The following is a 26,635-nucleotide window of genomic DNA, read 5'->3' as shown; positions in this document are numbered from 1 at the left end:
TGGTGCTTCCTGTAGCTTCCAAGGTGTGTCATTCCAGATGAGGAGGTGGGCCAGGTGTTGAAGTTTCTGTTGCTTATTGCACAGCTTGTGTACCTGCAGGTAAAGTCAGCTTATCTGCAGAGGGACACAGGTCTGCTCTGTCAATGGAGGAAGATGACTTGGTGCTGAGTTTAAACTGAGAGTGACTATTCCTCAGCCAAGAGAGCATGAAATGTGTCAATGAATAAGCCCAATGGTATCATTGTGGACTTCACAAGCTTCAAAATCTCCCCCTCCCCCACTGCATCCCAAAACCAGCCCAGATCATCCCTGCCTCCTTAGGCTGTTCTTCCTCTCACCTATCCCCTTCTCCCACTTCAAGCCGCACCTCCATTTCCCACCTACCAACCTCATCCCGCCTCCTTGACCTGTCCGTCCTCCCTGGACTGACCTATCACCTCCCCACCTATACTCTCCTCTTCACCTATCTTCTTCTCTATCCATCTTCGGTCTGCCTCTCCCCCTCTCCCTATTTATTTCAGAACCTCCTCCCCATCCCCCTCTCTGATGAAGGATCTAGGCCTGAAACGTCAGCTTTTGTGCTCCTGATGCTCCTTGGCCTGCTGAGTTCATCCAGCTTCACACTCTGTTACAATGAGTATGGTGTTTTGTGTTTTATGCTTGGTTATCATGGTTGTCAGTCAGTACAAGGTGCCAAATATTGAGGTGAGGCTTACAGAGGAGTTGTTTGAATGAGAATGAGGAGAAGCATATGAGTGTTTACCATAAGGCCCAACTCTAGATCCTTCCCACCTGTAGATACAAGACATCACCCCCTTTGTTTCTACCATCTCTACCAAGTCTTGCAAAACAGTGCCCAGAAATCATTGTCTACATCTCTCCTGTTGTGAGGTTAAATTCAAACATAATTGCCAGTACCTGCTGCAGTCTTGTACCCCTTCCTTAAGATGTTCCAGCTCACTTTGAACAGTGCAAACTGCATTGAAATGGCACGAACCATTCAGAACATTGACCTCCACTAATGCATCCAGCCAATGAATGGATAATGTTGGTTGGATGGACAGTTAAACAATGAAGCAATGCACAGGAGGCATCCAAGCGCATTAAATAACTGCAGCATTTTCAGTGCACCACTTTCAGATTCTCTTCAATTGAATTGAATTGAATGAGCTTTATTGTCAGACGTATTCAAATGAGTACAGTGTAAACTTTACAAGTTGCCACTTACAGCACGTTTTGTGCACAAGGTACCTAGGTACAGATCCTTCAGTACAAGTTCGTAGGGAAAAAAATTAGAAAAATAAAGAAATAAAAAATCTAGTATTGCAGATCGTAGGAATAAGTTAGAAAATAGAGAAATAAGAAGTTCAGAACAACAGTCTTTCCAATCCAGTCTGCACCAGGTCTTGACTTCAGATCATGCTGGGCTTCACCTCAAGGCTGGGAGAAGGCTCTGGAATTGCCTCAAAGCTGGAAGTTCACACTGAGGCCATGTCGGGCTGAAAGACTGCTGTGGGCCACCGGGAGACCGCCACGCTAGGCAGAGCAGATGCTCTGCTGGGTATGCGCGAAGGCCAGGAATCCGAGGCTGAGAGTTCAAGTGTGGAATCCGAAATTTTAGAGTTTTCAACCGTGTTATTGCCAGATAAGTCACGGCTGTATCATTTAAGAAATATATGAGAAATAGGTAAGTAATGTAATTTTGTTCTCATCTCGGGCTAGTTTACATAAAAATTCATTGGGAGGAAAATCACAAGAAAAAGAATAAGAATTATAGAAACACATTGCGAGGCATTTAGAAATAATTAAATATATTTTGGGGTAGTTTCCAATTGGGAAAGTTTTGAAGAAGGAAGAGGGCCTCAGGATAGTGAGACGATGAGAGATACACAAGTATGGACATTTTAAATGTTTCATTTTTACAACAATTTTGATTATGTGGAATATTAATACTTTTTTCAGCTGGAGGGCACAACTTGCATCAAAGTTCTTGGAGAAAATGAGAAAGTATGTACAAGCAAATTAAAAAATAAATATAAGTAATGAAGCAGTCATTAAAAAGTGGAGTTCATGAATATGTATAAGGCAACAGGACCAGCTAAAATACATCCAAATGCAGAAGGCAATGAAGGTAAATTTAAGAAGAATTAACTGAATTGTGCACTGCTCATTAAAAACAGTAGTTGTAGAAAATTACTAAAATACATGTGTTTTCACCAAAAAAAGCCTAAATTATTCTGAAAATTCTAACGCTGTTTATTTGACACCTCTAATTGATACCTATTGTTCAGATGTTGTCATTCTGTATGATAATGTTGGGAAAGATGTAAAATGGTGTTTGGTAAATTGACCGTGTAGAGATGGGTAGAGCGTAATGGGGAAATGAATATGTTATGGTGATGCTCTTCTGACATGAAGGGGACTCAGAGGAGTGGCAGAGCAACATTGTACTAGAAAGTGTATTCAGTATAAAATAGTACGTGGTATTCCTGTAAACTCTTTAGTTACACAGAATGAGAGAGCATTACTCCCCATGGAGAATCAGCTAAAAATGCAGGGGAATCAGAGTAGTAGCAATAGAGGAAAACAGTGCAACCTCTTAGAGTGGAGCACAAATGCCCCAACTCCCAAGACAATCCAGAAAGTATAGAGTCCACGAATGGACAACCACACAGGCTTAAACCAAAAGGAGAAGTAAAATCCTTTGATTCAGCTGCTGCACTCCAAGGCATGGTCAATTTACTATTTTATCAAAGCGCTCAGGAATATCAGCATGTTGGATCCATGCAGGTAATAACAACAGCTTCAGTTTGAAATAACAAGGTGTAGAGCTAGATGAACACAGCAGGCCAAGCAGCATCAGAGGAGCAGAAAAGCTGACGCTTCAGGTTGAGACCCTCCTCAGAAATGAGGAGCTCTAGTTTGAATCCATTTTGCATTTCTATTGTAAAATGTTCCAATGTGCTTCACAGATTTTTTTTTAAAGACTAGATTCCCTGCAGTGTGGAAACAGGCCCTTCAGACCAACAAGTCCACACCACCCCATGAAGCATTCCACTCAGACCCATCTCCCTATAGCCCACACACCCCTGAACACTACGGGCAATTTAGCATGGCCAATCCACCTAACTTGCAACAACTGCACCTCCCAGTCGCAAACCATTTCCACTCCCCCTCCCATTCTCTTGATGACATGTCCATCATGGGCCTCCTGCACTGCCACAATGATGCCACCCGAAGGTTGCAGGAACAGCAACTCATATTCCGCCTGGGAACCCTGCAGCCATATGGTATCAATGTGGACTTCACCAGTTTCAAAATCTCCCCTTCCCCCACTGCATCCCTAAACCAGCCCAGTTCATCCCCTCCCCCCACTGCACCACACAACCAGCCCAGCTCTTCCCCCCCACCCACTGCATCCCAAAACCAGTCCAACCTGTCTCTGCCTCCCTAACCGGTTCTTCCTCTCACCCATCCCTTCCTCCCACCCCAAGCCGCACCCCCAGCTACCTACTAACCTCATCCCACCTCCTTGACCTGTCCGTCTTCCCTGGACTGACCTATCCCCTCCCTACCTCCCCACCTACACCCTCTCCACCTATCTTCTTTACTCTCCATCTTCGGTCCGCCTCCCCCTCTCTCCCTATTTATTCCAGTTCCCTCCCCCCATCCCCCTCTCTGATGAAGGGTCCAGGCCCGAAACGTCAGCTTTTGTGCTCCTGAGATGCTGCTTGGCCTGCTGTGTTCATCCAGCCTCACATTTTATTATCTTGCACATCTTTGGACTGTGGGAGGAAACCCATGCAGACACGGGGAGAATGTGCAGACAGTTGCCGGAGGCTGGAATCGAACCCGGGTCCCTGGCGCTGTGAGGCTGCCAGTGCTAACCACTGAGCCACCATGCCGCACTTCAAAACAAAATATAATTTTAGGACAGGTGATCAATTCTGCAAAGAGGTAGATTTTAAGGGCTGCTTTAAAGGAGGCGAGGGAAGTGGACAGGTAGTTTGGTTTAGCAAGGGGATTCCAGAACAGGCCTAGGCAGTTGAAGATATTGCTGCCAATGTCAGGGGATTAAAATCAGACACACTAGAGGCCAGAGTTAAAGGAAGGCAGTGATCTCGGAGTAATTTGCTGCTGGAGGAGATTACATGGAGCAGTCTAAAAACTGGAAAGAGAATTTTATCGTCAAGATTTTGCTGGCTTGTAACCGAAGTGCACATTAATTAATATAGAGTAATGGTGCACAGTTCTTGGTGCAAGTCAAAATATGGACAGCAGAGTTTTCGATGAATGTGAGTTTGCAAAGGGTGTCCAAGGTGGAAGGCCAAAAGACTATAAAGCTTGAAGGTAAAAAATGTATGGATGATAGGTTTAGCAATAGATTAGCTGAGGCAGGGGCAAAGGATAATATAAACTGTCTTAGAGTGGATATGTTGTTAGAAATTCATCTCTGCATTAAAAAATACGTGAAGGATGTGAACAGTATATCTCAGCCAGGAATAGTATGAGTTTATATCACCTCAGATTGCATGCTATAATGCAGTGATGACATCATGAGCACTAATAAAGGTACACTGACCGTGAGGCATAACACAAGGGAGAGGGATGGACAGATGACAAAGCACTGAAGTGTATTGCAGGGACCTCGGGCAATATAGTTGAGGGAAATTTGTGCTCATCAGCACTAGAAGTCAGACAAACAGCATGACGTATTAGGCAGTGGAAAAGCCAAGAGAGGGCTTTGTTTTCTTTTGTCAAAGAGATCTTGTCTGAGAATGGCCTGACTTTTTATTTGAGCTATTGACTATTGAAAGTGGAAATTGGAACAAAAAATCTCTGAATCAGTTTTGCCCAGTATGGCAAGCCTATTGCCTGATATGCTGGAAGAAATTCTGTCTATAACACTAACTACAATTCCACAGACAAAACGTTATAAACTTGTGATAGAATTGCAGGAGTTTATGGAACATTTTAAAGCAATGTTCATATTTTGTGTCATTTGGAATTTCTTTCCAAATTGTCTTTCAGTTCAACTAGCAATTGGTTGCCTTGCTTGATTCCTCTAATTATATCAAGGAATACATCTTGTTGCTTGCTATGTGCTAACCAAAGTAGTAATCCTAGATTCATTCTCCAAAGTATTCTCCACTTTGGCTGTGTATCTTACCCTTTATTCCATTCAATCTCAGGTTATTGTGGTGCTGTGCACACATTTTGCCTGACTGCAGTCTGTGTTGCTTGTCCATGAAAGTATGTAATGTGGCATTTATCTTCATGTCACTGCATAAGCTGGAGGATGCCTTGAGTCTACGTCAGCAGCACAAAAATGGTCCTGCAGTGAATGAATAGCCAATTTTTTTCAATATTTGTTCTCCATTGATCTGGAACATATCGGCAAGATTTTTATTCTTAAAAAAAGGTGTGATTAGGAAATGAGTTTCCAGATAGCATTTGAGCTATTGTTTGTGAACTTCACTTGAAAGAAGACTAGATACAATGAAAGATAGTGCACAAATTCACCAGCAGTCTAGTTCACAGATTCTGTTTCACCCCCTCTGAATGATGTTGTAGTGTCCCCTGTTTAATGTTCCACTTAAAGGCGCTATTTCGCCAATTGACCATTCCAATGCAAAAGGTGGTTTGGATCCCCTACTTCAGTTCCCCCAGTTGTCCACAATGTTCAACATATCCACTTACGAAATGGAGAAAACAGTTTATTTTATCTAATAGGTCAAGATATACGAAGAATAGAGCTGTAGAATCGCTACAGTATAGAAGCAGGCCATTTGGCCCATAGAGTCTTCATCAACCCTTCGAACAGTGTGCCACGCAGTCCCACCCCCTACCCTATACCTGTAATCCTGCAATTCCCATGGCCAATTCACCTAACCTGCACATCTTTGGACTGTGGGAGGAAACCAGAGCACTTGGAGGAAACCCATACAGACACTGGGAGAATGTGCAAACTCCACACAGGCACCCTCATCTGGAATTGAACCCAGGGCTCTGGTGTTGTGAGGCAGCAGTACCAGCTACTGAGCCACTGTGCACCACAAAATAGACCTCTAGCATCATGTCCAGTTGTGGAGGGCCTCTTTCCTTTACTCCACACTCAGGTTGGTGTCTGGGGTTCCCTGATTACTCTGGCGGTCTCTTTCCAGCAGGTTCTGAAACTTCAAACACCTGGAATGCCGCACTAGGGCAATTCCGTTGGAGAGAGCGCTGAACCAAACTCACTGTTTATAGTCTGACCAGTGAGTTGGAACTTATCTCCACACAGTATTCGCGACCGCCACCAATGCCTGAGTGATTCCCTCTCTTGTTGGTGGGACAACAGCCACCTGGTACCTACCCACTCGGGCAGTACCCCCAAGAGAGAGAAAAAGAGGGATCAAACTGCTTATCCTGGCCAGCAATCCCCCTTAAGTGGGCGGTTCGAATCACCCGGAACACCCTCCGGTCCTTGACACTGGAATTATAGTCTGGGATCTGTTGTGAACTCAGCCAAAATTGGTGTACCCTGAAGGAGCACAGATGGACTCAAATATGAGTTCAAAATTACCAGTGAACTTTATTACAGGAAAACTCAACCTGCCCAATCTGCATAATGCATCAATAAAACTTACACTCTACACTATGACATAAAATATAAGACAACTGGAGCGGGCACAATGTAAATCTTTAACCTTACACAAATACAGGGTACTTATACTTTAAAAATCACACAAAACCCTCCCCCCATGCCTAACCAGCTACTCCAGAGTACGAGTGTCCCAAGCCTGGAAAGCGTTCTTACGGTCTCAGAGGGACTTGTTACTTGTCCGGTGGGGCTCCCTCTCTGCCTCGGCTGTTATTGCAGACTTCCAAAGTCTGAGGTCGCAGACAGGGTTGATGTCTTCAGCCCCAAGGGGTTGGTGTCCAGAGGAGCAGCGAGCTCAGGGCGAGGAGAGTGAAAAAGAAGAGTTCCCGAAAGCTGGCCCTGATCCCCCTTTAACCTTTACGATTTCAAAGGACCGGCCGGTTCCGCAACCCCCCCCCACCCCGCCCCAGGTAATTCCATTTCACAAGCATCTCCGGTAATTGCTGGGGCCAGTTTAATCTCATCATTTGTGGGAACAAAACGGTCAATACCATCCCGAATTCACTTAACTGAATTTTTGACGACTCCATGGAGCCCCCAAAACTGTTTTCAGATTAGTGTAAATCATTATCCCATTAACTAGACAGGCCCCATTGTTCACAGTTTCGGGTTTGTTACCATTTTTATGCCTGTCCGTAGATACGTTGTCTGGTGGGTGCCGGTTTTGTTGATTGAGATGTCTCATACCTCTGAAAGATCTCTGTCCCCAGATGCCTGCACAGATGCCAGGTTGACCAGTTCTTTACAAAAGGCCAAGATAACAAAGTGTGGGAGTGGATGAAGACAGCAGGCCAAGCAGCATCTTAGGAGCACAAAAGCTGATGTTTTGGGCCTAGACCCTTCATCAGAAATTCCTTCATTCCCAGAAATTCATCATTTTGGGTCTAGGCCCGAAACGTCAGCTTTTGTGCTCCTGAGATGCTGCTTGGCCTGCTGTGTTCATCCAGCCCCACACTTTGTAATCTTGGATTCTCCAGCATCTGCAGTTCTCATTATGTCTTTACAAAAAGCCATTTTCTTTCAGTCCTTCCCTTTAAAACTGGGGATTGCCCTGAAACTGCTACACAGTGAAGGCAGATTTGCAATACCAAGCTTCTGTCCTTCCAAGTAGAGTGCAGGATGGTACAACCTGCTATTATGTCCCTTTTGATCAGCCTTATTTTTCTCATGGATTCCTATCAAATCTTTTAGCAGCACAGCACAGACATAAAGAGCTGAGTGGTCTTCATCCATGCTACAAATAGTTTTACTGTAAACCACATTGTTGAACTCCTTACTGTTTTTACAAAGATCAAGTATTCCCTGGTGTAGAACAAAAAAACTGAAAAAGCATATCAACTCACATGTTAACTGGACCAGTTTCATATCATGACTTGTTTATATCGATTACAATAATATTCATTACTTAGCTGTTTGTAGTTCCCTTGGTGACAGCTAGAGATTTTATTGTGTCTATTCCACGTGTGAGACTCTAACGTCACAAATCAATTGACTACCTTAATACCTGAGTAATGAAAGTGTTCTTGTACAAGAAACCCCAAATAAAGCCATTACCATGAAAGCGATTCTTGTCTGCTGCAGCACTGGGTCAGTTTACACTCTGTGCACCAAATTTGCCCCAGTCATGTTCCGGCTTTAAATCTTGGGTCACATAGGAAGGTGCCTTTCAGGACTGACCCCACCAGAGTTAGTAAGGTTGATGAATTACATGGGCCACTTCAGGCATTAACTCTGGCCCCCAACTGCTGGGTCCTGCCAGCTATTATAGCTCCCTTCCACCACCTTTGAGGCTCGGCTTTGACTCAGTTCAAGGGAACGAATTGCTTTCTGGTGGAGGATGATATGTCCACTGAAATCTGTACTTGGAGTTGCTATTGGATGACAAAGTTTTCCATTCACATTTAAAAACCCACAAAACTGTCCATTTCTTGCAGGAGTCATATAGGATAGCAATAGGAAAGCTAATGAATTTCACACTAAAAATGGCTGCTACACTACTTGTGCTAACTCTGTTCTTCTCTTCTTTCGCTTCTTTCTTAATGTTTCAAAGAAATATTTTCAGTGAACCATAAAAAATAACAACTTCACTGCGTCATTTGAAGGCCAACCTCTGTAGGTGAAATGGTCCACCTATGATCCCTGTTCTGTTACTCAGAGACTTGTCTCACAGAAAGGAGGCATAGTAATTTATTCAATTAACATTGAGAATCTGAGTGGGCAGAATCACAGTGTCGGGATCTCATCTGCAGGTCAAGAGCCACCAAGTGACCCTGGCTGCCTCTTTTTGGGTAGATTTGCAGAATGACAAGGCAATCAGGCCGTGCAATCAAGACCCCAGAGCCAGGTACTTGCCTGTCAAAGTCAGCTGCTCTTTTTGACTGTTCCCAGGTTAGGGCACAGCTGCTGCCAGAAGGAACCCTGGGAGCCCACGGCTGCATAAATTAGGTGAGGGTCTTTTGCTGGGAAAAGAGGGTAAAATGGATCTTTGTTCTTTTGATTGACGGACACATGCACCCTGTGGTAGGAGGTAACAATGTTCCTTGCTCGACAAAGTGGCCTTCTGGTTTTAGTTGCTGTGCACACTGCAGAGCGACAGGCCCATCTAACAGCACCAATGGGATGAGGCCTTGAAGTTATCATTAATTGGGCACTTAACAGCTCAATCAGCCATCAGATGGGGGAAAGCTATTGATGGACCTTCCTGCCCTGACCCCGCAATAACTGCCAAAAGAGCTCATCCCTCACACCCCACCCCTGCAATAACCGCTGAAATAGAATCCCCCTAGTCCTCACATACCACCCCGCCAACCTCTGGATACAACCTCTGGATCATCCTCCGACACTTCCACCATTTACAATCCAACCCCACCACTAAAAAGACATTTTTCCAACCCCACCCCTGTCTGCCTTCCGCAGAGACCACACTCTCCGTGACTCCCTTGTCCGCTCCACACTCCCCTCCAACCGCACCACACCCGGCACCTTCCCCTGCAACTGCAGGAAGTGCTAGACTTGCCACCACATCTCCTCCCTCACCCCTATCCCAGGCCTCAAGATGACTTTCCACATTAAGCAGATGTTTACCTGCACATCTGCCAATGTGGGATACTGCATCCGCTGTACACGGTGTGGCTCCCTCTACATTGGGGAAACCAAGTGGAGGATTGGGGACTGCTTTGCAGAACACCTATGCTCGGTTCGCAATAAATAACTGCACCTCCCAGTCATGAACCATTTCACCTCCCCCTCCCATTCCTTAGACGACATGTCCATCCTGGGTCTTCTGCAGTGCCATAATGATGCTACCCGAAGGTTGCAGGAACAGCAACTTATGTTCCGCTTGAGAACCCTGCAGCCCATTGATATCAATGTGGATTTCACAAGCTTCAAAATTTCCCCTTGCCCCACTGCATCCCAAAACCAGCCCAGCCCGTCGCCGCCTCCCTAACCTGTTCTTCCTCTCACCTATCCCCTCCTCCCACCTCAAGCCGCAACTCCATTTCCCACCTACTAAATTCATCCCACCCCCTTGACCTGTCCGTCCTCCCCGGACTGACCTATCCCCTCCCTACCTCCCCATCCGTACTCTCCTCTCCACCTATCTTCTCCTCTATCCATCTTAGATCCGCTTCCCCCTCTCTCTCTATTTATTTCAGAATCCCCATCACCCTTTTCTGATGAAGGCCAAAAGGGTCTAGGCCCAAAACGTCAGCTTTTGTGCTCCTGAGATGCTGCTGGGCCTGCTGTGTTCATCCAGCATCTGCAGTTCCCATTATCTCTAAATCTGGTAGAGGCCGGAAGGCGGCAGTGATTGAGTACAACTCCACTCTCCCCTTGCATCGCCAAGCTCCCCCCAGAAGAAAGCAGAAGATTTCATCCAATTGCCCAAAACAATCTGCAAGTAATGAAGAATGTTACTACATGCTCCCTGTAATGCATTAACTGGCAAATGGGTCTGGAGCAGAGCACTGATTTCAATTGATAACAGAGCTACCCTATGATTTGTGATGATTCCAATACTCAGAACTAAAATATAAGTCATGTATTTTTCTCTGTTTCAATGCAATCTGTGCTGTAGTTTGTGTCTGTAGGTCATTTGGTTAATTTAGTTCAAATCTTTGAAAAACATGTTACAATAAATAAGAATGCTACAACCTATGATTCTGGATAAATATCTTTAGGTTTGTTGATTGTGAATGACTACGAAAGCAACACATTATATTAATAAACTGCCAAATGCTCATTGCTCTTAAAATCATTGTATTAGGTCTGTAAAATTATAATGATGCACCTTTTTCTTTTATACCTTTAAATTGCAACAGTTCCCTTTTCTCTAACAGTTTCTGCAGTTGCTCCAAGTGTAAAATGAGGGCACAAATTCTGAGACTGTGGAGATGTGCTACTTGTATGTACTCAAGGTGAAGGGGCAAGCTAACTTTCTGCTTCTAAATTAGCTGCTGGCTTCCTGTGAGATTTAGTTTCTTGCTGCAACACGTAATCTGAAAGGGAAATGTTAGGACAGAAAAGTAGTCTTATAAAACTGGCTGTTTGGAGTTGGGTGTGGTGGGAAGGGAAGGGAAGGGACACAAAGTGGGACTCAGATTTACATTTAATGTAATTTGATAATATATGATTTAAAGTAGCAAAAATATTCAGTTTTCCAGGGGCTGCCATTTATCACCTTGACAAATTATATGTGTCCAATAATCAAATGCTTGTTTGAACAATTTAGGAACTGTAGCATGAAAGGCAAAGCCAAATCACTGTAGACCCACCAGACCATAGGAATCCTGCCCTGTTCACATCACTCTGCATTACAACATGGCCATCCAGCCAACTGAGCTAACTGACTCCCAAAACAGCAGCATCGAAAAAATAGCTGACAGAGTGAAAAAGCTGCCATTTGTCATGCAATTGAAGAGAGATGGTGCTGAGTACATATTATTATTGACCTAACAGTACCACCTACTGAACTTGCTGTGGTGGTTTCACTGCATGTTGAATGGGTGATAATTTAATTCTGCAAAATATCAAAATCATTATAAATAGGCGTTATTTTTCATTCATTAAACTATGCAATTAAATATTTCATCTTTGGCATTTTACCATTTCAGCATTTTAGTGTAACAAGCATGATTTTTTGCAACAAAGGAGTGAAGATTCCTGGGGCATTTATATCAATCGATTAAGTACAATTCAATGACAATTGAATTAAGGACAATTCAATTTAATGTAATTGTCAACACCTTAGTCTTTATAAATTGGGAAAGGTTAAGAATTGTCACTTGGTGGTATACGTATTCTGCATCTGTGCCAGTAACATTCAAAATTACATCAGCCTGCAAAATGAATTGTATGCCTGCAGTTAAGACTGATCTAGCTTGCTGCCTTGGAGTTGTTCCTGACCAAGGAAAATGACAACACTTCGTATTGATGATAAAGGCATCGTTTTTAATATGATTATGTTCATCTGCTGGTGTCAGTAGTTGAAGCTATGAGATTTGTATTTAGTGTGTTTTGGTGAGATATTCAATTCCTTATTCTTTGCCAGATGAACCATCATGGGGCTTGCGTTTTCTAAAATTGGAGAGAGCGATAATGTCATTGGGTTGGAAAAGAATATAAAAGTGACTCATTGGGATGATTTTGATTCAAAGTATTCCTTCCAGTGATTGCATTTTTATCTTACACTTCCAGGAGGATATGAGGAATTTGCATGTGTTCCTGTCATTTCAACATTCTTTATTTTTTTACAGTTATTCAGAATGTGCCATAGATAAAGGAGGTCATTCAGCTCGGCTAGCCTAGGAAATTGTTTATGCTGCACTCAAGTTTCCTCCCATTCTATCTGCCTTATTGCAGCATATCTTTAAATTTCCCTTTCCTCTCATGTTCATCTAGTTTCTTTTTGAATGTGTCTAAGCTATTTACTATGTTCCTTTCTGTGGTAACAGAGTGGATATTTTAACTACGCTAAGAATTCATTTTCTGGTTTCCCTATTAGAATTTTTATGAGCCAGTCAAAAGAGTCCACCAATTCCAAATTAAATGCCGACACTTAAATCGGAGTTCATTTAAAAGTTTCAACATAAACTTGTCTTGGAAGGCCATGTTTATGAAAAATCATGTAATTTGACTGATGAAATTTTTAGACATGGTCAACTCTGAAACTTGTTTTCAACCATGGTTCAGGTACTATAGTTTAGTTCTTTGTTCACTATAAAATCTCCGACTTTGCCACTTAACTGAGAGCATTGTTGGTGTTTTATAGGCTAGAACATCCTTTGGGGCTGTTGTGCTGAACAGCTTGTCCCAACTGCAAAAATAAAAGCACATGCTGTGGATGTTAGAAATCTGGAACCAATATAGAGAATACTGGAAAAACTCAACAGGTCTGGCAGCATCTATTGAAAGAGAACCGTAAACATTTTGAGTCCTTCTGAAGAAGTGTCCTACTGGACTCGATGCTTTCTCTTTTTTTCTGTGTGCCTGAGTTCAACTGTTTGGATAATACGAAGGCCAGAGTCGGAGAACTACCCAGTAATCACTCCTCTGAGTATGAGAAAGTGACCAGACAAAAGGAATCAGGAACACAAAAGGACTCTTTCTCATCCTAAATGCTGTAAATTCATTACTGCCAAAAAGAATTTGATCAACAGAATTTCAGCCAATTGCAAAACTAATGATTACGAAATTGATTAACCAACTTCCAATGTGAATTGCATCAGTAACCTCCACTGTAAAGCCCTCAACTTTCAACCCTTCACTTTATGTAAACAATCGAGAGACTGAATGACATTTTAAAAAAACACATTTTGCACTCAGAGATAGTAGGAACTGCAGATGCTGGAGAATCTAACAAGGTGTAGAGCTGGATGAGCACAGCAGGCCAAGCAGCCCCACCCCTTGTTATCTCAGATTCTCCAGCATCTGCAGTTCCTACTATCTCTGAAACAATTTTAGCCCCACTGTGAAGCCTCTGATGCTGCTCGGCCTGTTGTGTTCATCCAGCTCTATACATTTTGCACTCACCTCTGTATATACCATTTAGAGTCTACCTGATAACAAATCAGCACTGTCCTGTCATCCAGAATAAATGTCATTTTCCCTTCGCATTGTAAAGCTTGCAATTTGATGACCCTGATGAGAGCAAGACAAATGCTTCAACAACATTTTGCTTTCAGCATTACTAATGGGATATTTGACAATACTGTGGAAATTGTTGAAGGAAGGAGGGTGCTTTACTTTTAGCAAAATGTGGTGGTTGTGGTTTTAAGTATGCATTTCATACTTGACTTGTGAGTGGAACAACCTTAATCCAAATATATATTCATTCACAAATATTGATACCAAGGTACAATTCTTGGTCTATGCACTCAAAAATTATGAATGCAGAATATTAAATATAATACAATTGCTTATGTCATTAATCCCTATGTCCACTGGAATTTTAAAACACTTGAGATCCTTACATCCATCAAGGAGAAAAGAGCTGTCATCCCATTGTGAAAAGTGAATGCTGTAGTCCAGTACGTACATAGTCCTTAAATTTCAAAAATCACTTGTATGGTTTCAATTTATATCTATAATGATGTACTGAATCCAGAATTGGAGTATTAATCAAAGCTTACAAATATTGCCTGCCCAAGTAACAACATTGTACAGAGCAATTTGCTAGAGTTATTGGAAGCCCCAAAGGATAAAGACTAGAAAAATATGCTCCTTGTGTAAAAATTGAGCAGTCGACGCATTTGCAGAGCTGATAGTTGAGGCAATGTCTGCGAGTTAGATCAATAATTCTTAGAAGGTCGATTGAAGGTTATTGAGGTATTTGTACTACTACTTGACATTTTTCAGAGTAGGAGGATGAAGAAATAGACTTTGATGCATGTTGGATTAATAAAGATCTATTGGAATTTGCATTTATATTTCACTTTAAAAGTCTCAGGAACTTCACAGCTGACAAACAATATTTGAAATGCAGCCATCATTGTTCTGAAGTTAAATTATATTCCTCTCCATCATCCTCAAAATACTGATGTTCTTATTGTGTTTTTTTAAAGACCTGTCCAAAGATCTGAATACCGTAAGTGGGAAAGGAAAGAGCAATGGCAAGACAGAAGTTGTATGGACGACTGCTACAACTACTGAACCAGACGATAAATTTCATTTTGTTAGTACAACGCCCAATATCAACATCAACAACCATCATCCCCTGCTTGAAGAAATCATTCATGAGACATTACTGAAGAAGGATTTCCTTGGTCAGGAACCACTTTTAACCAATAAGATAGGAATGAGAATTGGTGCTACTTTTCCTGCTACTCAGTCACAAAAACCTCAAGAACCTTTGGTTCATCAGATAGTCACCAATGACACTCCATTGTTTTCTGACATAACCACTACTACAATGGCCTCAACATCTCCAATGACAACACTGGGCACTTCTTCATCTTTGGCAACAGATGCTGCTCCATTGGCTGACCGTACTGGTGTAACACAAGGAGGGAAAACTCCTCCAATGTTGCGAACGGTTGCCACCACAGATTCTCTCACGACATCTGCTGTAAGCTCAGCTACATCTGAGCTGCCTGAAACTGCACTCCCAAATAGCATCACTGCATTTGTTCAAACTGAGCCTGGTCGCCCCTCACCTGTAACAAGAGAGTCTCAGAGCGAATCTGGTATCTTTCAAAATTTCAGCGACCAAGGAGTGGCTACTGCGCTGACTAGAAACCCTCCAGCAGCCATTACCACAACAGTCGGAACAGGCACACATCAAATACAAGGACCGAATACTGAGCAGTATCGCAATCCTGCTGCAGATCCAACCGTCTCCTCAGTTGCAAGCGAGACTGATGAGGAAACTATGACTACAACCATCATTACTACAACAATAATTACAACCGTGCAGACACCAGGTACAAAATTACATTATTCTTAGCAATAAAGAGTGAGGGTAGTGCATTCAAGCTGCTTCACTTTCCCTCTCCCCACACATCATTCTTAATCTACCTGCTCAATGCAGCAGGGCATGTTGGCCTCTTCAGCAGTGATCTGACTCTAAATATCAGGACCTCTCCAACCCATCATGGGAAGTTTCTTGAACCGTGAATACTGCTTCAAAGATACAAGGTGAACAAAAAACAGAACTAATCAGAAACGTAAGTAGAAATTGCTGGAAAAGCTCAACAGGTCTAACAGCATCTGTGCAGAGAAGGCAGAGTTAATGTTTTGGGTAGCCCTCTTCAAAACTGAGACTGGAAATGTTAACTCTTATTTCTCTCCACAGATGCTGCCAGACCTGCTGAGCTTTTCCAGCAATTCCTATTTCTGTTTCTGATTAGTTCTATATTTTCACCTTATATCTTTGCAGCAGTATTCATGGTTCAAGAAAATTTCTGTTTTTGTTTCTGATTTACAGCATCCGCAGCTCCTTTAGTTTTTATACAGAATAAATTATGGTGACTATTGCTGTAAAACTACAGTAAACTTTAAACATAGGTTGCACAACAGCATTGAATGTCAGTTGGCCTGTATAAGGCCAGAATAAGATTTCAGTTCAAGGTGGTGTGATCTGGCACTAAAGGGTTATTCTGTGACTGACCAAGGATAAATTACAGATCAGGTTGGATATCCTAATCACGCTGAATACAGGAGCATGGGATTGCTAGATGAGGAAAAAAACAAGCAAGGTCTGGTGAGATTGCCTTCTACCACATGATACAGTGATACGAGAAGTTGTTGCTGACCCACAGCGATCAATCTTCACAACAGACCCTGAGGGAATTATATAAAGGCAGAAAAATCCAATTGCAAGCAATTCTGTTCTGTTTGGATTTGCAAAATGGCATTTTTCATTCATTTTTCTCCAGTAAAAACGATAGGAAAAGCATATATTCATTCAGTGGTACTGTATTACCTGCGTGATACCATTTGCGTGCGATCATTGTGTGCTCTGTCCTCAACTGCATTTTTAGAACCTGCAAAGGAAATATTCAAATCTGCCAAGTTGGGTCAGCAGTATCAGGTTAACAATTAAATTAGTTTGAACTGTGCCTTGGAGTTAAAGGTGCTTTGTATTTTAAACCCTTGAAGCAAAGTACATTTGGAGAAGCTGAATTATGACAAAGAAGTTTGTCCATTCTAGAATTCTAAATCTGGAAGAATTAATTTTGACTAGTTTGGCAAGAGAATGTATTAACAAAATAGGATGTTCCTTCAATAAATGTGCACAGGTTCTAACTCACATTGGTATATAACAGATGTATAGTTAGTTCCTCAATAGTTTTGAATCAGTGGAGATGTAGAAGGAACAGGTTGTTTTTCTTGAAAATGGGTTGATGGTTGGCCTGCTATTGGCTTTTAAAATTATGAAAGGTGTTGTTCAAGCAGACGTGGTGTTTAATGTTTCCCCTTGTAATAAAATGCAAAAAGAAAGGACATTCATACAACATAGTCATCAAGCAATTAAGTAAGGAGCTGCGAAGAAACTTCTTTCTGCTCAGAAAAAAGTGACAGTATGAAACTCAGACATGCAGAAATATGGTTGATTTCTTAATGTCCCTAGATAAAATGACCTAGCAAACCATTTAGGCTGCTCAGCATCGTGTCCTCATTATCAATCAGGGATGGGCAATAAATGCTGGTCTTTTCATAAACACACGCATCCCATGAAGAAATAAAAAAAGGAAGTGTTCAGCTCATCTTGTACTTTCATTATATGTTAAACCAGCATAAAGCCTGTGCTTTTGTATGTTATTAACCCCACATTACAACCATTTTGGTCACTGAAATGTGTGTGACAAGGGGCAGAATGTCACCAGTTAAAAGTATCCTTATTATTTCACAACATTATAGGAGCTTTCCAATAGCTTTGAAGTTGCATAAATTACAATTTGTGAAAGCTGAAATACCAGGGACTATGTTAGGGAAAATACTGATTTTAAAAGATGAAACTAATTCCTTCAAACGCTGTTTGGATTGAATTAGATATCCTCAATACTGAAGTTTAGATGTGGAGAGTGGCCTAAAAGTATTGTATTTAAATGTAGATATCGTCCCCTTTTTAATAGGACAGCTCGAGGACTGACCTGTACTTTTGTGAATGAGTTGAGGTAGCTTTTCTACTGACCTCCCTTGTACAGAGGGCATATTTTCACAATGCATATGTAATTTATCGCGAGCAAATAAATTAAAATTACAACTCAGTAAAATTTCATTTTATTCCTTCCATCAGAAGCTATTCTTAAGAGGTTTATTGAAATAGGTCAAATCCCATGATATCCAGTCCCATTGCCCACAACTCCCCAAAGCACTCTTATCTGCCCTCCCCCCATTCCCGGGCTGTGATCAGGTGTTGGAAGTAAATGCTTTGGAGTGATCTGTAGTTACAACAAGTGCTTTGGACACCTTCATTTGCCATTGCACAATATTCAGCACTATTTGTGTCTCTTAGAGATGAAAGCAGTTTATGTCCAATTGCAGCAAGATGGACAATATTCATCTTGGACTGATACATGTCGCTGATCACTTTTGCATCCCATAGGTGCCAGCCAATGGCCACCTACAACAATTTAACTAAGTCCCCTTGATATTCTGTGGCATTACCATCACTGAATCTTCCCCTATCAACATGCTGAGGATTACCTTTGAGTAGAAACTAAACTGGATTAACCATACAAATACAATGGCTACAAGAGTAGGTCAGAGACCAGGAATCCACCAGTGGATAAGGTTGTAAGAAAGTGTGTGGTGTTTTGGCTTTCATTAACAGGGAGATTGAGTTTAAGAGCCACGAGGTTTTGCTGCAGCTGTACAAAACCCTGGTGAGACCACACTTGGAATATTGTGTCCAGTTCTGGTCGCCCTATTATAGGAAAGATGTGGAGGCTTTGGAGAGGGTGCAAAGGAGGTTTACCAGGATGCTGCCTGGACTGGAGGGCTTGTCTTATGAGGAGAGGTTGACTGGGCTCGGGCTTTTCTCTTTGGAGAGAAGGAGGAAGAGAGGTGACCTGATCGAGGTGTACAAGGTAATGAGAGGCATGGATAGAGCTGATAGCCAGAGACTTTTCCCCAGGGCAGGATTGACTGCCGTGAGGGGTCATAGTTTTAAGGTGTTAGGAGCAAGGTATAGAGGAGACGTCAGAGGGAGGTTCTTCACCCAGAGAGTTGGAATACATGGAATACTTTGCCAGTGGTAGTCATGGAAGCAGAGTCATTAGTGACATTTAAGCCACTGCTAGACATGCACATGGACAGCAGTGAATTGAGGGGAATGTAGGTCAGTTATTTTATTTTTGGATTAGGATTATTTCATGGCACAACATCGTGGGCCAAAGGGCCTGTACTGTGCTGTACTTTTCTATGTTCTAAGTAAAGCCTGTCCACCGTTTCCAAGGCAGTAGTCAGGATTGTGATGGAACATTCCCCACTTGTCTGGATGAATGCAGCTCCCACAACATTCAAAATGTTTGGCACCATTAAGGACAGAGCAGCCTGCTTGATTGATTCCATGTCCACAGGCATTCACTCTTTCCACCACTGACATACAATCGCAGCATTATGTACCATTAGCAAGTGATGCAATGCAGAATTTCACCAAATCTCCTGAGACAGCACCTTCCAAGCCCATAACTACTACCCTTTGGAAGGACAAAGACAGCAGGTAAATGGGAACATGATCACCTGTCAGTATCCCTCCAAACCACTCACCATCCTGACTGGTAAATATTTCACTGCTTCTTCATTGTCACTAAGTCAACAATCCTGGAACAACTTCTGTTAATATCATTGTGCATCAGCCTACATGAAATGGCCTGCAGTGGTTCCAGAAGGCAGATGACCAGCACCTTTTTAAAGGCAGTTCGAGGTGGTCACCAGATGCTGGCCCAGTCAGTGACACCCATGACTCATGAATAAATAGCTTAAAAAGATTACACAGCTCATTCTGCTGCTGACAGTCTCTTTGAAACACTCTTGAAGGCGTAAGTGGAAATTTCTGACTTCACTGGAATTCATTCTGTACAACTTAGTCAAATTCCAACCTGTAGTTCTGTCTACCATATTGTAATGTTGCAGCTAAATGAAATTCTTAGGTGGCTAGAGCTACTACCATGTTAGGTGAGCCACCTGTATTCTTCAACACCAGAAAGTACATTGGCTGCTGCTATCTCCTTTTTAGCTTGAGTTCTACAGGAACTACTTGGTAGTGTGTGGTTCGGTATAATAGAATCCAGATGTATTCTAATGAGAAGTGTTCTTGTCTTAAACAAGATGTAGTTTGTTGCACGATAGGTACGGGTTACATTGGTGTTACAGACATTGTTAGGGAGGCGGTGAAGAGACCAGATGATAATCTGCCTCCTTTTAAGATTCCCAATTGATCTACTATTTATCCATCCATCCATGTGATATGGACATCACTGGTTAAGTCAGCATTTATTGCCCTTGAGATGCCAGTCATGAAGTTCCTTCTTGAATCACTGCAGTCCTTCTAGTAAGTTAGTGGGTATTAGAGGCTGAGTTCCAGGATTTTGACCTTCTGCCTTCCCCATCCAAGTACTTATAACACCATCAGGTGAGATGGAGCTTAATTCATTTTTAAGTATTAACCCTTTCAGAGCCATTACTTTATAAAACAACAATGACCTAGATCCTTGTAAACACATTGTGATGCTTATTTTAGATTAAAGGGACCTCTACTGTGTACTCTAAGGTAAGGTAATTAGCAGTAGTCCATAACAGACAGGAGGAAACTATCTTCTTTGTACAGAGAACATTGGCTATATATCTTGGCCAAATCAAATAGAGTGATCACATCCTGGGGAGTGTTGCCCAACAAAGAGGCTTTGGAGTGAGGGTTTTTAGTTCCTTTCAAGTGGAGTTGCAGGTAGACAGGGTAGTGAAGAAGGTGTTCAGTATGCTTGCCTTTATTAGTCAATGCATTGACTATAGGAGTTGGGAGGTCATGTAGTGGCTGCACAGGACATGGATTAGGCCACTTTTGGAATACCATGATGAACCCCTGGTCTCCTTGCTAAGGGGAAGATGTTGTTAAGCTTGAAAGGGTTCAGACAGATTTGCCAGGATTTGGAGGGTTTGAGCTTTAGCAAGGGGCTGAACAGGCTGGGTCTATTTTCTCTGGAGTGTTGGAGGCTGAGGTGTGAGCTTATTAAGGTTTATAAAGTCATGAGGGCATGGATAGGGTGAACAGTCAAGGCTTTTTCCCCTGGGGTGGGGGAGTCCAAAACAAGAGGCATAGGTTTAAGGTGAGAGGGGAAAGATATAAAAGGGACCTACGGAGCAACTTTTTCATGTGTATGGAATGAACTTCCAGAGGAGGTGGTAGAGGCTGGTACAACATTGAAAAGGCATCCGGATGGGTACATGAATAGGAAGAGTTGATAGAGATATGGGACAAATGCTGGCAAATGGGTCTAGATTAATTTAGAGTATCTGGTCAGCATGGACGAGTTAGACTGAAGGGTCTATTTCTGTGCTGTACATCTCTATGACTCTAAGTGTGAGGAAAGGCAAGAAAACAGGCCTCTCTAATCTATCATTGAGTAGTTGACCCACTGTCTAGCATCTGGCTAAGTGAATTCATCTTAAACTGCTACAATGGGATTTGAACTCTTGGCTTCAAATTATTCATCCAGTGACACAATCTCTGTTCTGCAGTACCCTTACTTTGGTTCTCTGATATAGAGCTATTTTGAGCCCAAGATACTCAAAAGGATCAGAATTCAAACTTTTGGCACAACAGCAAAAAGGAATGTGGAAATTACATTTGTTTTAAGTTTCCAGCTCAGGTCTGAGTGCACAAAAATAGCAACTTCCTCAAAGAAATACTCATCAAATGAACTACTAATGGTTTTAGTGTGAAGATGCACATTCTGTGAGGTATTAAGTGACCGGAAGGTAATGTAAGTGCTCGGCTTATCCTGCACTTTAATTAGATCCATTAGAATCCTTGCTTTTATGTACAACAGCCACAGTATGTATTCTGCACTTCATAATTAAAACTGTGAATTATTTGAAAACTTTGACCCTCAATGAACTTTGTGTGAGAAGCAAAAATGATATTCTGATCCACATACCGCTCTCCCTATCCCTTTAGTCACTGCTGCATTGAGATAAGTATAAGTCCTTGTCATCTCTACTTTGCAAGGAATCAGGCACTTGGGAAGAATAGAAGACATGGAAAATTTGGCAGATTACTTTTAATGCAGGAGCCACCTGAGAGATTAAGCTGGCATCACAGAAGAAGTGCTCTCTGCTTTGATTGAAAAAAAACCCGGTACCATCATTTGAGATTTAATAGGCAATGCCAGGACAAATTAAGAACAAGTTATCAATTCATAGCTGTATTAGAATAATCAGCAGCACCAACAGAATTCAATGCTAATGGCAATAGCCAGCTGCTGACCCAGGATCAACCAGGAATGCCTAAGTGGGAAAGTTTCTCAGTTAATGAGGTCCATTAGTGCAGTATTTCAAAATTCCAAGGAATAATTTTTCAAAACCATTTTGATTATATTTTATGTGAATGATGTGCCCAAAGTGAAATATATTGAGCATTTTAATGCAGCAAAGTATTTAAGTTTTGGAAAAGAACCATTCCAAAACAATAATGGAATTTAGATACTTGATTTGAAGATGATCAGGTCAAATTGAGCCAAGTGTGAGAGATATGCGGCTGAACCAGAATTATGAACTCTAAATGTTAAAATACTGGGTGTCAGCTTTCAAAGTCATGATGAGCAATAGGATTATAGAAATAGGAGTAGGCTATTCAGCCTTGCAATTAGATCCTGATTGATCTGCAGCTTAGCCTGTTTGAAATATAAAAGAAGGGACATTTTGTGACAGGGCATTGATAAGGCCGTGTCTCAAGCACTGTGTACCATTTGGGTGTCCTTATTCCAGGAAAGATATAATTATGTTAAAAACAGTTCAGACAATGTTCACAGAATTGATACAAGGAGTATAAAGGTGATTTTATGTGGAAAAGTTGGATGAACTGGGTCTGTATCCTTTGGAGTATAGAAGAATGAATGGTGGTCTTATTGAACTATGTAAGACCTGAGGGGGCTTAATTAGGTCAGTGTGTGTTTTCTCTTCGGGAGAGTCACGGACGAAGCAACACCACTTAAAAATAAGCGTTCCCCATTTAAGATGGAGATGAGCAGAAACTTATTCTTTTTGCAACTTTCTTCCCCAGAGAATGGTGAAGGCATTGAATATACTCAAGGCAGAGGTAGATAGTTTCTCGACTAACAATAGAGTCAAAGGTTATCACTGTGAATTGATCATATTCTCATTTAATGGCCTGATAGCTAATCATGGCAAACTAAGATGGACACTACTTAGAGACATAGAGTCACACAGCATGAATGCTTTGGTCCAACTCCTCCATGCCAACCAGGCTTCCTAAACTGAAGTAATGCTATTTGCCAGCATTTGGCCCATGTCCCTCCAAACCTTTCCTATCCGTAACCTGTCCAAATATCTTTTAAATGTTGTAATTGTACCCACCTCTACCACTTCATCTGGCAGCTCATTTCATATACACAACAGCCCCTGTGTAAAACAATTTCCCATCAGGTCCCTCTAAATCTTTCCCCTCTCACCTTAAATCTATGCTGTCTAGTTTTGGACTCCCAACACCCCAGGAAAAGACCATGGCAATTCACCTTTATCTATGTACCTTGTGATTTTATAAAGTTGTATAATGTCACCCTTCAGCTTCCTGCTCTCCAGGAAAAAAGTCCCAACCTATCCATCTCCTTATAACTCAGACTAGTAGATTAATTTTGTTTCTAACTCTTTTAGATACAAACTCAGTGAGATTCCCAGTCAATACAGCTTTTTAAATATATTAGGTTAGGTGGGTTAGACATGGGAAATTAGGGGAATTGGTCTGGGTGGGATGCTATTCAGAGGGGTGGTGTGAACTTGTTGGGCCGAATGCCCTATTTCCACACTGTAGGGATTCTATGATCTTCTAATCAACCTGATCAGTGGTGTCATTATAACCACCTGGAGTAGGTGGGACTTGAACTTGGGCTTGCTGGCTCAGAGACAGGGGCACTGCCATTCAGCCACAAGCACCCACAAGTACTTATTTCCTATATCTTAAAATTCTTCGCGAGTTGTTGTTCTGGGAAACTGATTTAATTTTGGTGATACTATGAACCTTTTTAATCGACATTTCAATCAAGTTATTCAAATGCTTATCCATGTTTTTATAATGAAGACATATCATTTAATTATAATTTTCATCATATTATTAGTTTGAACAATGAACTCTTGTGGAAGGGGGAAAAAATGCGACGGATTATGGAGAAAAAAAGAGCCAAATTAGTTGATTCTAATGTTATCGCTGATGGTAGCTAACTGCCCTGCTGTGTAACAAAATCTATTTGGATGTAAAGTCATATCTTATCATTGTGAAAAATGTAATGTTTTGTTTCACTACAACTTTTAATTTATAAAGAGGAATTCATGAAGTTAGGCTCCTGCCTTAAGATGTTCTTTGCAATTTTATTTGAACATTGCTACTTGGTGAACCAAGTGTGAAAGGATAATGTTCAGTATTGATTTAACGAGATAAAGGCCGAACTGAGGAAACATTTAGTGCAATGTGGTGCTAATACTTTGGACAGTTTGAAATCTCCCGTGGGACTTTTCCATGTTTACGACCGTGAGGAAATAAGCCAACAGTCCCAAAAAAGTGATGTGAAAACTGATTCATCACAGCCAGAGACACACTTCAGTAATTTCACTGCAGTCAATGGGGACGAAAGATCTTTATTGATCTGCACAATGAACCCTTTCAAGGAGTCAACTTTGTGCAGAATAGTAAGTGAAATGGAATCAAGGGAGACCCAGAATGTGCTTTGCAAATGCTAATTCCTTTGTTCGTTTTCCTTTCCAGTTCCTTGCAGCTTAAATTTCACAGACTTTGAGGGTTACATTGAGTCTCCAGAATACCCCAGTCACCTGTACTACAGCAACTTGGACTGCATCTATACTATTACAGTCTACAGAGGATACGGAGTGGAACTTCAGGTCAGTGCTTTGTGAGCCTATATTCTAGCAGCTTCTTTAAGCTACTGGTCTCAACTTGTGAAGGATAGTAGGCACAAAGACTCATCCTAAACTATCCATGCAACTATCTGTTTAGGTTATTTTGAACTCTTTCCATTGGTGGTTCTCAATTTTGTGAAAAGACAGCCTCTTATTCAGGAGGTGCAAAGATACACAATAAGTGATAGGACATTTCTACCTATCAGTTGAAAATTGGATGAAGCAGATTATGAGGAACATAACCAAAGCAAAATAAGAACAAAATCATGGTTTTGTTTCTTCTTTCAGGTCAGTCTCTCCTTCTCACTAATACCCTTTCAATCAGAACTCATTAGTTTATTTATCTCAGATTGATACAGTATACACAGTGCAAAAGACTGTGTGCCCATATTGCCCAATAACTAATGATGCTACAACGATCTTTAATTCAATGACCTACAGGTTTATAAACAGAATCCCCTGTGATGACACTTTAATCAACCTGTATGTAGTCAAAGCTGAGGCTTTGGAACAAAAATGTTATTCAATTTGGAAGGAGATATTAATGCACAATTGTAAAGAAATTAATATAAAAGAGGGAGATGGGAAAATTATGGGCCTTCTCACAGAACTCCTTAGGAATTTGAAGCCATTTTATACTTGTAGATTATCTCAGCCCATAAGGATGGCATTTCTAAAATTAGATGCAATCTTCCACACATTTCATTGTTCTAAGCAATATTCTATACTAAAAACTGAGCCTGTTCAGCAAAAAATCTGAAATAACTCTAGAGAGGCTGGTAAGTTCTTGGAAAGTTCTTGACACTGGTCCAGAGCCAGCTCTCAGACTGAGCAGGATGTCTGACACACCTGTTTATAGCTGTCAGCTAGGGCTCCCTGATTGGAACAGATTAACAGTCCCAATCAGTGAGGTCATATTCTCTGAGGTCCACCTGGCTGATCTCATTACAATTAGTACATAATCTTTCTGGCGTACTTTGACTCTAATGTGAAAATGGAATTGATAATCAGTAAATTATGTGACTTCCTTCCTGTTGGCAATATGAAACAATTCTCTTCCAACATAGACAACCTCAGTTGATGTGATAATGGGAACTGCAGATGCTGGAGCATCCAAGATAACAAAGTGTGAAGCTGGATGAACACAGCAGGCCAAGCAGCATCTGAGGAGCACAAAAGCTGACGTTTTGGGCCTAGACCCTTCATCAGAGAGCTCTCTGATAAAGGGCCTAGGCCCGAAACGTCAGCTTTTGTGCTCCTCAGATGCTGCTTGGCCTGCTGTGTTCATCCAGCTTCACACTTTGTTATCTAACCTCAGTTGATATTTTTTTCATCTTTTTGCTTCATTGGTCTGGGAGCTCAGTGAAATTTTCTACATGCTGCTCCTTGACTGGTTGAGTGACAACAATTTGTTTTGGAGCCATTTATTCTCACAGAACTAGTTACACTTCTGCTTCTACAAGGATGTTAAAATCAAGGCATGTGCGCAGGGTAAAAAGTGAGGGATGTCGATTATGAATCAATTCTCGTAAGCTTATTGTGTTACTGTGTTCCTTGAAGTATGCCCTTGAGAGTTATTCTACCTTATTCATATAGTTTCATCTTTGAAGGCTGCAATTTCGGTTTTTTCATATTAATCTGTCTGATCAAGTAGTAACACTCATTCCTGTACTAAGCTAAAAATTAACAAGCTGTCCTCTAATGTAAATCTGTTAATGATGAGACAGATGAATCATTAATTTTGGTCGAATGACTGATTTCCACTGGGAATGTCTCAAAAAATAATTTTTGTAATAGTTTATTGTCTTGTACAGAAATGTTTCTTAAAGGAGAGGGTGCTGCTACATGAACTAGTTTGTATTTGTAAGAGGAGGCAATGGCCTAGTGGTATTATCACTA

At 41.5% G+C, this 26,635-nt stretch overlaps 1 protein-coding gene across 4 annotated transcripts in view; it reads left to right on the top strand.

Moving 5' to 3' along the window:
- The window catches only part of LOC125464660 (seizure protein 6 homolog), an 853,304-nt gene that overhangs the window by 379,824 nt on the left and 446,845 nt on the right, over positions 1-26,635 (top strand). For all 4 annotated transcript variants that reach the window (XM_059655252.1, XM_059655251.1, XM_059655253.1 and 1 more), the window contains exons 2-3: positions 14,707-15,564; positions 24,585-24,718. In XM_059655252.1, coding sequence (XP_059511235.1) covers positions 14,707-15,564; positions 24,585-24,718 — 992 coding nt within the window. The remainder of the gene's footprint in view (positions 1-14,706; positions 15,565-24,584; positions 24,719-26,635) is intronic.

This window comes from Stegostoma tigrinum, chromosome 27 (genome assembly GCF_030684315.1).
Source record: "Stegostoma tigrinum isolate sSteTig4 chromosome 27, sSteTig4.hap1, whole genome shotgun sequence".
Taxonomy (NCBI): Eukaryota; Metazoa; Chordata; class Chondrichthyes; order Orectolobiformes; family Stegostomatidae; genus Stegostoma; species Stegostoma tigrinum.
Note: the sequence above shows the minus strand (reverse complement) of the source record. Positions and strands in the feature narration are given on the sequence as shown.